This window comes from Passer domesticus, chromosome 3, assembly GCF_036417665.1.
Source record: "Passer domesticus isolate bPasDom1 chromosome 3, bPasDom1.hap1, whole genome shotgun sequence".
NCBI lineage: Eukaryota > Metazoa > Chordata > Aves > Passeriformes > Passeridae > Passer > Passer domesticus.
Window position 1 is genome coordinate 122,218,004 of NC_087476.1, and position 12,397 is coordinate 122,230,400.

General features: G+C 47.6%; 1 protein-coding gene and 1 long non-coding RNA gene across 6 annotated transcripts in view; both read left to right on the forward strand.

Annotated features, from left to right (window-relative positions):
- LOC135297781 (uncharacterized) overlaps positions 1–4,301 on the forward strand; it is a 28,482-nt gene extending 24,181 nt beyond the window's left edge. The window contains exon 3 of the long non-coding RNA XR_010359725.1: positions 830–4,301. This is a non-coding gene — a long non-coding RNA (uncharacterized LOC135297781). The remainder of the gene's footprint in view (positions 1–829) is intronic.
- Positions 4,302–11,185: 6,884 nt separating this feature from the next.
- Positions 11,186–12,397, forward strand: part of PLCB1 (phospholipase C beta 1) — a 332,913-nt gene continuing 331,701 nt past the window's right edge. For all 5 annotated transcript variants that reach the window (XR_010359722.1, XM_064415692.1, XM_064415693.1 and 2 more), the window contains exon 1: positions 11,186–11,617. Coding sequence is in view for 4 of the 5 variants with exons in the window: in XM_064415692.1 (XP_064271762.1) it covers positions 11,519–11,617 (99 nt within the window). In the remaining variant the exon portion in view is untranslated. The remainder of the gene's footprint in view (positions 11,618–12,397) is intronic.

Consider the following 12,397-nt stretch of genomic DNA (forward strand, 5'->3'; position numbering starts at 1 on the left):
CAAAACAAACCCACAGAGCACAGCACAGTCCCTATGCATGTAACACCCCTTTCTGAAAGTCTGCCTTCAGCAAAGGCACAGGAAGGTCTGTGTTTATTGCCAACAACCAAACACATAAGATCAGGGTGTTAGAAAACATGTCCACAGACATAAAGACAACAACTCCATCCTTTCCACAATATCTTCACCTGATGCAGTTCCCTTTGATAATGTCATTATTTTTCATGCACAGCTGACCTTGCATCATTTGGCATTAGGGGACACATAATAGCCCTTTAAATATTAAACAGTATTTTCATAGAGTGAAACCTGTTGGTGATATTATATATTATGCATAAGCAACCTTGCCTTTTTCATTTTCCCCTTTGAAGATGTGTTGTACATTTCCCCCTCTCGAATTTCAGATGACAGGTTTTTTTCTGAGTAGCTGTAGATATAAAATACCTAGCAGCAAGATGGCTTTTAACTCATTTTTATAGCACTGCAAGGCAGTATCTTCCTAATAGCCTTTTCTCAGACAGAGAAATGCTGCCATTAGAGGAGGGCTGTGGCTGTCTGTCTCTTAGAAAGGATGTTGTCTTTCACTGGGGTTAAGACTCTTCATTGCACCTTTATATATTCCAGCAAAAATGAACTCCTGTCTCTTTTCTAAGCTATGAGATGTTGTAAGGAAAAAAGTTAAGCAGAAAAGCCTCTTGAAGCAAAATTGTTAGAAACAGGGCCAAATTCAAATAGCTGTTCCATGTGGTGGGTGCTACCCAAGCATGAATCCTGCACTTCTGCCAGCATGTCAAGTAACTCCAAATACATCTCCCTGATAGCTCAACAGGCAGCCTCTCCCTCAGACTTTGCCTTGATTGGTGAGACAGGAACACCTTTATTTGGGAATGCAGGCACAACTTTGCCAATGCAAGATTGCTGAGATGAAAACATGGTCTCCTGGTGGCTTGGAGAGGAGCCTGGCAAGGTGCAGGTCACAGGGAAGAGAAGGCCATGGCCGAGGGTCGATTGCTGCTTCCTGACAGCCAGGAGGGAGGAGATGAAGAACTGGTGGGTTTTGTTCCATCTGGGAAGGGGTGGCTGGTGGTTTCCTGCACTGACAGCCTCATGAGCTGCTCTCAGCTCTGATTTACCTCCTGGTGTGTGCTGCAGTCTGGCTGGCTGGCTCTTTAATGGCAGAAATGAGTTTTAAGAGGTTGGCAAAAGCAGCTGTAATTGGGCTTGAGGATTTAAGTGTTGCAGTGAGGAAAATAAGTGTTCCTTCTCTTGGAAGGGGATAATGTTGCAAATAGCTTGGTTTAGAAAATGAAGAAAGTTCAGTGAGATGTCTAGGTGGAATACTTGTATGCTGTGCTGCAAATAACATTCCTAATTAAATATAACTCTAACTATTCCTAGTTAAATATAACTAGGAATGTGTACGTGCATAGATTACATACGTGTAACCCTGTTTATTCACATAAAGGAGAAAAAGCCTACCAGTTCCTTTCCTCCTACCTCAGAAAATTCCATACCCAATGTTCTTGTTGAATACCTAACAATACAATATGCTGAGAAAATACTATCCCAAAAGTTTAATTCTCGCAAAAGATGTGTGCCTGAGAACAGCAGATTTAAAAAAAAAATGTTCAGCCACTAGCAGTGCCTAGTTTTATTAGAAATGCCTTTTTTAATGGAGGAATAAACTGTATTTGTCAGATAATTACACTTTTAGCTTTGGTGGTACTAGATGGTCTTCAAGGCCCTTTCTGATTTTTATGAATCAAACAGCCAAGAGTAGCTGAGAGCGCAGAATCCACTGCCTTGCCAGAAACAAGCCATGGGTCACACTGAACCTCTGCTGCCCAGGCCACTCAGTGCCTGCAAACCAGTGCTTCCTAAAGCTCCTCAGATTGGTGCCCACCCTCCCAGAGACCAAATCTGAGCAGGAGCTGTGAGTAGGAAGCTGCTCAGGCTGGTGCCGTAGAAGAACAGTGATCTGCCCACCATGTGAGAATTTTATAGCTCTTCCAGCTGAAGCCTGTGGAGATCCAATATATTCCAAAGTATAATTGCAGTTCAGGAAGGAAATGAAGGTTGGCATGCCAGTGGCATGTTGGATGTTGGCCATTTCCTGCTGGTGAGTGATGGGATGTTAGAGCACTGCTGGATTATCCTCCTGGGGCTCTGGGCAATTTCTCTAGTCTTGGATCCTTGCAGTTTGGTTTGGACTTGCTAGGTGGCCCCAAATGTTTTTGATACTCCCACCATAATTTGAATTATTCCCCTCTGTTAACAATCTGGTATTGAACCACTTGTAGCACAAAGTGAAGTGATCTTGGGCCAAGTACTGGGGCATGGGCTGAGGTGTAGATGGGCTTCCCCAGTGCAGGAAGGGGATGAAAAATTAAGTAGGGGTGTCTTGGGTGCAGAGACCTCACCCACAGAAGAGACAAGGCCACAAGCTGATCCTGAGGGCATGGAACCTGGGGATGGAGTTCCTCACCTTCTCACTTTGTTATGAAAATGAAGGGCCTGGCTATTTCCACAAAAAGATTAGAGGGAAACAGTTTTCCACCAGGGAAGGAAACTGGTCCCAAACCAATGCCTGTGTCTCCACTGCCAGAACTTGGTGTGTTTTTATATTTTTCTACAATGAAGCTGGCATTTCTTAGCAATATTCCATGGTACAATTATATATTCATTGCAGCTTGCAAGATCCTGGTCAGGTAATAGCCATGTCCATTTTTTAGGTGAGGCAGAAGGAACTTTTCAGGGATGAAGAGTGGCAGGGGAAGGCTCTGGAATGGCTGTTGCACAGACTGGGAGCCTGCCTTTGTGAGAGTGCAGTCATATGGCAGCATTTTGCATCTCCTGAAAAAATGGATGCAGTCATGAATTTGCATGTCAAAAGGCCCATGTTAAGGGTCTTTTGAGCTCCTATGTCCCATTTCTGTCTGTGAAAATCATCTTTCCTGAGCTGATCCCGAAAGGAAATCAGCACCTACAGCTGAATGGAAATCAGTGAAGTGCCAAGGAGGGTCGGTGCTGTGTGTGATCAGGCACTTGGATTTTTGAAGCAGGACTGTGCTGCTCTGGCATTGCAGTGATGATCTCACGTTATTGAATTTGTGGTGACTTTGTCTGAAACGCCAAGCTGAAGTCACATTGCTGTTTCCCTTCTATTTTAGGTGTATTTCTGAACTAGAGCTGTACTTTAATTTAAATCCTTCTTCAATAATAGCTCCCATTGTGCCAGCTTTGAGATGGCATCAAGGACTAGAATTTTATTGACAGACTTGGTACCAATATTTATTGAACACTACTCTTTGATTGGTGTTTATATAATGCTGCTCATAAGATCTTTTCCCTACACTGCTCTGTTCATTCTTGCTATTGTATCATATCTAAAACATCTTTTTTTGGTTTTGTTTTATCAGTGTTGTAAGGCATGAAGGAGAACAGAGAAACACTACTTGATTAGGTTTCTTGGAAATCTGGACTTGGGTCTCAGCTTATCTAAGACTTCTTGTAAGATCATGGTCTCTTGGGGCAGTGATAATCCTTGCTCTGAGCACACTTCCTTTGTGTCACTGAGACTGCAGCAAACACTCCAAACTGCTAAAAATGTGTGTGTGCAAAAGGAGGCTGCACTCCTGCTTGAATCCCTGGTGTAGAAATCCCTTAACACATTCTTGGGACTGTAAAGCAAATTTCAAGAGAACTTCTATTGTTCTGTCTTTTCTGAAATAAATAAAAATATACTTTCTTTAATTGGCACCTACATTCAGATGAGGTTTATAAGCAATCTGCTGGTAGATGATCTGAGATTTCACTGTGGCAACACTGGTGGGGGAATGTTAATTCAAATGAGCACCTGTGCCAAGCATTCCTTGTGACTGCTGCAAATCTCATTGTGTGGAGAAGTCAAGAGGTGTTTTTTATTACAGCCTGTGACATTCACTCAGCTTTGTTTTGCTCCAAGTTCTTTAGCTGCTGGCTGCTCTGAAACATAAGGTTTCCTTACAATATTTGCTCTTCCTTATTTGAAATTATGTCTTGACCTTTTATGTGTTTACAAGACTACTGGGAAAATGAATGTTGAAACTTAAATTCATCACGAGCTGTTTCATCAAAACTGTTGCATAATCTCAGAAAAAAGATAATTGCAAGATAATTTATTTGCTTTCAGAGTGCCTTTTTGAACTTGCACCAAAGTATGGCTGGGGCTTTCAGTTTAACCTATTAGTCCTTTTCTCCCTTTTCCTGGAACAAGAGGACTTTTGGGTATTGTGGGGCTGAATATCTGATACAAAATGTGAGTAAGGCAACCAGCACTTTGGTGGAGATCTTGCAGTGCTGTGGAATAGAGACAGTGGCTGTTTCTGTCTCCCCTCCTGGCTGTGTTTTGCTGACAAATATCAAGATGTGGCCTTACAAAAGGCATTTTTCTCCCCTGTTGAACATCCTCCCTTTCCCTGACAGTGTCTGGATGTCTCCTGGTTGGTAAATGATGTTTCTGATTGCTCAGCAGGCATCCTGTTAGAGCAGATTGCCTCCCAGACAGCCAAGAGCTGTAGTGAGTGCTTTTCCTTGCCACACAGTGACAGACCATCAGCAGAGCCATTCCTGAACCTGCACTTCAGGCTGTGTAGCTCCCACCTGAAATCCTAGAAAACCCTTCATTCCTGGGGGAGGGTGCTCTATTTTTAAGAAAATGCACTACACATTGGAAAATGCTTATTGTGGATATCAATAAGAGCATCAGAGTTTGGATAGGCCATAACAGATTTCAGTTTTTTCAGCTTTGTGATCACGGGGGACACTGTTGTGCTTAGTTAGACACTGAAGTTGGGCTGGGACAGCTGCAGGAGGCTGAGTCCTTTCTTCCTTTACTTGTGTTATTACTGACCAGAGCTTTATTCAGATTAGCAATATTAACAACTTTTCAGCTTCTCTGAAAAGTAACTGGAAATTGAGGTTGGTTTTTTTTTTTTGCCATTAAGACTTTCAATTCACTGCAGGAGATGTGGCTTAAAGACCTACATCACAAAAAAATTGCTCCAAGTTTCAGAAATATAGCTGAAAGCAAGTGTTTTCAGCTACGTAAATGGTGTCCTATTGCTTTCTGACTAATGTTTTGTCAGTTGTGGAATTGCACCCTTTACGACTGCAGGTTCTGTAAAATAGCCAGAATTGTAATGAAAGTCTGATGATTCACGAGAGGTATTATAAGAACATTTCTGAAGTGAGCCTAGAGAAGTTTTAGTGGGAAAGGCATAAAGTTTCAAGTGGCCTGCTTCAAGAGAAGGTATGCCATCAAAATATTTTTGTATTAATTTAGGAGTATCATGAGAAAACAGCAACTGGGAAATCTAAAAATTGAAAATATGTCAAGTTTCTCATGCAAAAAATTAATCATAGGATTTCTCCTGAACTTTTTAGTATCTGAATGAGTTGTGAACTTTTTTCTCTAAATGTTTAATGGAAATGAAATACTCCTGCTGGCATACAGACCCTTAATTTTTAGGGTACTTAACCCAAGCCCAGGTGATCTCCAGAATCCAGGGTATGTGTGTGCTGAGCTCTTTGCCTTTAGGAATGAAAAGGACAAAAGCCATCTAGAAGGACCACAAAGATGAATTCCTTTGAGTTTAAGGAACGAGGATTAGGCCAGATCTGTGAGCACTTTTACAGACTCATAATCTCCCATCTTTCTAAAGACAAACCATCCTGCCACCGGTTTTAATACATATATATTTTAAGTGCACCAAATTTGTAAGCTAGGCTGAAATGAATTGGCTCCCATGGGGCATGACTCCACCATGGTAATGGGAAATACAGCTGGGAGCTGTTAGCTGAATATTGCTCTGTCACAGCAATACTTGCAAAAGCTGTGTGGGAATTACAGAAGGGAGTCCAGAGAGAGTGTATGCTGACTCATTATGTGCACGCTGGGCATATATGTAATATAGAAGCATCTTTGTGCCTCAAAGATACCATGAGACTTGTGTAATTTTCAGACACTGCAAGAAAAGCACAAACCAGCATTCTTCTCCTTGCAGGAAGCACAGAGGTCCCATTCATGCAGCAGCCACCTCATTCACAGCACACCATTTCTGCTCTACAAAAGGGCTGGGGATTTTCAAGGCAATTTCTGCTTTGCAGCCCATTTGATATTTTTGTCTTTTAGTTCACCTCGCAGCTCAGCTTGGATGTAAATTAAAGCAGGTGAGAGAGCCTGCTTTTGAGAGGGCTCTAATCTGCCTGTGCAGCTGGGACAAAAGAGCTGGAGGAGAACAAAAAAAGGCAAAGGTGCATATGTTAGTGGGATAAACAAATGCACAGCTTTGAAGTCGGTGGCAGCTTACCCCACCTGTGATATAACAAACCTGGTGGGCCATGAGATCTTTCATAATTAACTTCAATGTTCTTAAATGTGTTGTATGTTTTATGGACTGGTTTTAATAATCTGTAAAAAAATATGTATTATGCTGTAAACTGAACAGGGAAGCAGGAACAGATTCCAGTCCCTAAAAGGTGAATTAACACTTCCTAGGGAATGCATTAGCTGAGTTTTTTTTAACATGCCACTTTAGCTGTTGCAAGAGTAGCAATTTTGGGTTCTTCTGGAAATAGTTTAGGGTTTTTTAGCAGAGGTTAAGTAGGCAGGCAGTGTCAGGGCTCCCTGGGGGACATGGAGAGGGGCCCCTGGCAGGGAGCAGCAGCAGGGAAGGGTCTCTCAAAGCAGGGCCATTCCCAGTGAAAGAGCAGGGTGAGAGGTCTTGGGGGTGAGGCATCCTGCTAGCAGCATCCTCTGTCCAAACCATCCAGGGCTCATTCTTTTTCACACAGGGTGTTTTCTGGGGGATTGTGGACTGTTCCTGGTGACATGGAGTTCCACAGGTGCCAGCTGTGCCTCAGGTCAGAATCCATCCAAAATAAAATATGGTCCCTGTGAGTGCAGCAGTGACCCAGCCACCTCATTTACACAAATACACTGTTTGTGTCATAATCTGAATTGCTGTGCATTAATCTTTATTCTTCCAGTATTATAAAGACATTTGTGATTCTGATGTGAGGGAAAAATCAAGATGATTTCAACAGGAAATGGACTCTTGTTCAAGATTCCCCTCCCCTTCCAATTTCCGTGTAGCAGCTGCTGTTGCCAGGCTGTCTTTGTTGCTATGGTGGTGGTTTGTGTGCCAGAGTTTTACACGCACTCTTCAGGAGTCACCTGATTGAGTGGCTGTGCCACCAAAGTCATCAGGCTCCCTCCTGATATCTTGTGAAGGGAGCAGATCAAACATGAACACGTTCCAGTGGCCTCTGGCCATCAGCCTACGGGACAATTAGCAGATGAGCTCTGTCAGTAAATAAGTGACTTCTGCACCTGAAGGTGGCATTTCTTGGCACACAAGGCAGCTCCACCACACCTTGTGGTGCTCGCTGGTCAGGTGTGAGCTCTGCTGTCTGCATGATGTCAAGTAGATTTTTATCCATCAGAGAGAGGGTCACATTTTCTGTATTCCTTTTCCACAGTTGTTCCATAGAGCTTAATGATCCTGCTCCCACTGATAATTAGAGTATAATTTGACCCAATTTAAAATGCAGTTAGGATGATCAACTCGGCTTCACCAGAAGTGTAGCTTTAATCCCAAATCCTGCAAACACTTATGTTTAACTCTTAGTGTGCTCAGTGCACCATTGCAGTGAAGCATTTGCAAGGCTGAGGCCCCTGATTCTCTTCAAAATCTAGAATTAGAGCAATAAATGCTGGATAGCATGTGAAATAAATTTGATATATATTTATCTGAAGCCAAATTGAAAACAGTAAATTTAGGTTTTAGTGCATTTCTCATATCCCTTCAGAGTCTCTGTGTAGTTTTTGGCACATCTTCATTTGACCTGACTTTGGTCAAAGCCATCTGTTATTTAAATCAGTTATTGCTTCTTTCCTGATTTGTTTACACACACATCCAGATGTGTATCTAAACCATTGTGTATTCAGTTATTCCCCTGGAAATGAAATATTGGTACCTAAGCCCCTTACATAAAAATTAATGCTTTATGGGTATATTGCATTCTAACAACTCATCTATGCAAGGCAATCCCTTGACTGTCTAGGCTGGGATTTTTGCATCTAGAGAAATTGAAGTATCCTGAAATAGTTCTTGCAGCAACGTGAGAGCAGCAGGTATCACATCTGATTTGTATGATTTGGAATAACCACTTGAATAAACCTATTTCTGAGTGGGTTTTTTCTAACACCACATATTTCCTTCACTCCTGGACCTGGAAGAGGCTGAGTGAAGAAGGAATAGAAGATAAGCATTTAGATGTTTAACTGAGGCTTTGGAGGAAGTGCCTGGCTCTTCTTTTGCGAGGCTTGGTCCGATCATTTAAGGATTGTACTCTTTCTGGGTGTGACAATCCTGCTGAGTGGAGCTGGTCTCCAGGTTGCTGATCCCAAGCTTTGTGGAAAAGGAACTCGGTTGAGACAGGCTCTGAGTTTGTGTTTGCAGTACGTGCTAGGCACCAAGAGATGTGCTCCTTGCTGCAGCAGATGCCAGCGAAGCAGTGGCAGTAACACATGAGCCAGCTATCTGGGTTGAAACTGAAATTCCCACTGCCTTCACAGAGCCCAGGATTTCAGCACACGCTGAATCATAAGTGCTTTCCAGAGCTGTTATTTTAAAGGCCCAGGCATAATGCCATTTCCTTTTGCGCCGCTTCTTCCTTTGGATGGAAACTTCCTTAGATACCTGCCCTATGAAAGGTGTTTTCTCTTCAAATACTATCAGATTAAAATACTCAAGTCTGAAAAACCACAGAGTTGCTCCAGACAAAAGTTCATCTCTGTAATGACAGGCACCAGAACCTATCCTAACCCACAGCCCCATTTCTTCCATCTTCAGATCAATGGTTGCTGGGAGCCTCTGGCTTCATCATAAATCCTGAGGTATCATAAATTGTGATTTGCTTTTCCCTGACAAAGACTGTGAGGCCAGGCCAAGTGAAAGTGGATTTGTGGGTTTGTTGAGACAAGTGCCACAGGAATGCCACCATCCCTGGCAGGTTTCCATCTTCCCAAGATCTGATTTCAGTAGATTGCTGGGAATGCAAGGGCTTTAAGGATCATGAGTAAGTGCTGTAGCACCAGTACTCTCTGCTCTTATTTTCTGGGGATTTTAGCACTTTCATTCTTATGTATGCTGTATGAAATGAGATGAAAAGGCTGTTGTGAAAATGGCCCTGGAAATCTCTCCCTTTTCCCCCATCATGGAGCAACCCCATCCGTCAGTGCAGCCAAAGGCAGAATTGGTTCTTGCTGCTTTAAGTCATGGCAAATGGCTGGGAATTACAGCCCAGCAGGAGAGAGCAGGCTCTCATCCTGACTGCTGCGACACCCACGTTTGCAGGGAAGGTTAATAAGAACAAAAAATAGATCCAGTGGGTCAATTGGCCTTGAAATGTGTCTGCTGCCTGCACGGGCTATGGTCAAGGAGCAGATTGACCTCCCACTAAAGGCAATCAAAAGCCATTCACTGAAGGGGAAGAATCTGGACAAGGCCCAGAGGAAAAACTTTAGCAACTCTTTATTGCAAGAGCAAATCAGCAGTTCAATATGCCCGTTTTGTAGCTTTTTAATTAAAAACCCAGAACTAATATCTCCACACAGACTGAAGAAAAAAATACTTAGTACTCTTGAAATATCATTCCTCCAAACTAAATGTCTTTGAATGTATTTTTTTTCTGTGCAATTTGCTTTGTCTATAGCAAAAGTTTGGCCTGCTGCCCCTAAATCCCAAGGGTCAGTTGGAAACCCCTACAGAGAAATTGGAAATCTCATGTGCTGTGTCATCTGATGCTTTATGATTGCACAGGGGCTCTAACAGAGATGTCATTGGTGGAGTGTTTTGTTCTTCAAAAACATTTTCCTTAAGACCTCTGGATTCAGAATTTTGCTGGGTGAGAGGATGTTTTTCCATCTTTGTCTTCTGAGCTGAGTACACCTAAAACTGAATTAAGGTCACATTCCTTTGTTCTGAGGAAGCCTCTTCATCTTACGAGATCAAAAAGCTGTGGTAAAGCAGTTTCTGTGTATTGAAAGCACGCAGCTTTGGGAATTGTTTGTGCCACTCTTTCAATTAAAAGTTGTTCCTCTTTTGGCATCGCTGTGCGGGCTCAGCGCTGTCCCTTGCTTTTGCCATAACTGAAGTAACCAGTTCTGTCAAAACTAAAAGCCAAGAAGTTTCACTCAACAGGAGGGAGAAGTTATATGTTGATGGTGGTGGGGCACTGGAACAGCTGCCCAGAGGAGCTGTGGGGTCTCTCTGGAGACATCCCAAACCCACCTGGACACGTTCCTGTGTCACCTGCCCCAGGTGCCCCTGCCTTGGAGGGGATGCTGGGCTGGGTGATCTCCACGGGTCCCTTCTAACGCGGCCAGGAGCGCTGAATGTCACCGTGGGTGGCATCTCTCGGTGAGACGAGTCGCAGGGACGCTCACCCTGGCTGCCGTGCTGGGCATGGCGGAGCGGTGCCGGAGCCTCACGCGTGCTGTCCCGCTCCCGGGTGTCCCTGCCGGCCGGTGCCGTGTCCCTGCCGGCCGGTGCCGTGTCCCTGCCCGGCCGGTGCCGTGTCCCTGCCCGGCCGGTGCCGTGTCCCTGCCCGGCCGGTGCCGTGTCCCTGCCCGGCCGGTGCCGTGTCCCTGCCCGGCCGGTGCCGTGTCCCTGCCCGGCCGGTGCCGTGTCCCTGCCCGGCCGGTGCCGTGTCCCTGCCCGGCCGGTGCCGTGTCCCTGCCCGGCCGGTGCCGTGTCCCTGCCCGGCCGGTGCCGTGTCCCTGCCCGGCCGGTGCCGTGTCCCTGCCCGGCCGGTGCCGTGTCCCTGCCCGGCCGGTGCCGTGTCCCTGCCCGGCCGGTGCCGTGTCCCTGCCCGGCCGGTGCCGTGTCCCTGCCCGGCCGGTGCCGTGTCCCTGCCCGGCCGGTGCCGTGTCCCTGCCCGGCCGGTGCCGTGTCCCTGCCCGGCCGGTGCCGTGTCCCTGCCCGGTCGGTGCCGTGTCCCTGCCGGTCGGTGCCGTGTCCCTGCCGGTCGGTGCCGTGTCCCTGCCGGTCGGTGCCGGTGCCGGGAGGTGGCGCCGCGGCGCCGCCGGCGCTGCCCTGGGCGCGGGGAGCCTCGGGGGCCGAGCCTGGCGGGGCGGGAGGAGGAGCGGCGGGGCGGGAGGAGGGAGGGAGCGAGCGGAGCGGGCAGCGCCGCGGCTCCGTGCCCTGCGTGCGTGCGTGTGTGTGAGAGGAGCGGGCGGGCCGGCGGTATATAGAGGATGTGCCGCCGCATGGCTCGCCCCGGCCGCTGCCGCGCCAGCTCCCTGGGCCAGCGCCAGTGAAGCGTCTCGCCCTCGCCGCCCGGGCAGCCGCCTCCCTGCCCGCTCCCGGCGCCTGTGCCGGCCTCTCCGCCGGGTTTCCGGCGTCCCTCCTGCAGCGCCGCTTGCCGCGGCTCCTCCGCGCCGGGGCACAGCCAGCGCGTCCATGCGGTGCAGATGGCCGGGGCACAGCCAGGCGTGCACGCTCTGCAGCTCAAGCCCGTCTGCGTCTCCGAAACCCTCAAGAAAGGCGTCAAATTCGTCAAGTGGGACGATGTGAGTAGCACAGGGGCACGGCGGGGCGATCGGGCGGGAGGGCGGCGGGCCCTCCCTCGGAGGCTGCCCCGCCGGCCGGGGCTGAACCGGCGCTGTGGAACCGGCGCTGTGGAGCCCACAGCCGAACGCCGGACAAACTTTGTGCGAGGCTGTGCTGTGGGATCGCGCTCGGCCGTGTGGGGCTGGCTGCTCGGGAGAGCGCCTTCCTCTGCCGCGTTTCGGTGTGCTCGGTGCCACCCCTGTCCTGGTAACATAGTTGTTTCAGCCTGGTCTCGCCTTCCACCTCCCGTCTCCTCCTCCTCCCAGCCTCTCCTCTGCCATCTGGCTCCCGCTGCTCTCGCTGTGTCTCTCGTTCTGGCGGAGTTGTCAAGCCCCGGTGTGTTCTCCCGGTTCGGGTACCCTTGGTCACTTTACTTCCTCCGCAGAAGACACCCTTCTGCCTTGGCTTGCCTCGCCATCCCATCTGCTTTCCCTGTGCTGACGTTTGTACAGCCTCACGTAGGAAAGGAGCGTGGTTTCCACCTCGGCTTTGGCAGAGCAGCTGTTGGGCAGCGGGGATGTCTTCCTTGGCATGCTGGCCGTGCCCGGGACAGTTTCGGAGGAAAGGAAGAGCTAAACGGCAGAGTTGTCGTGTTCAAAGCCTGCCGAGAAGGAGAGCAGGGTGAGTGCTCTGCTGGCGTTTGCTCCGGCAGCCCAGCACTGGCTGTTTGTGTCTCAGGTGTACGCGAGGAGCAGGTGCCCCAGAAAGTCTGAGAGTGCTCACAGAGGCACCGTGAGACT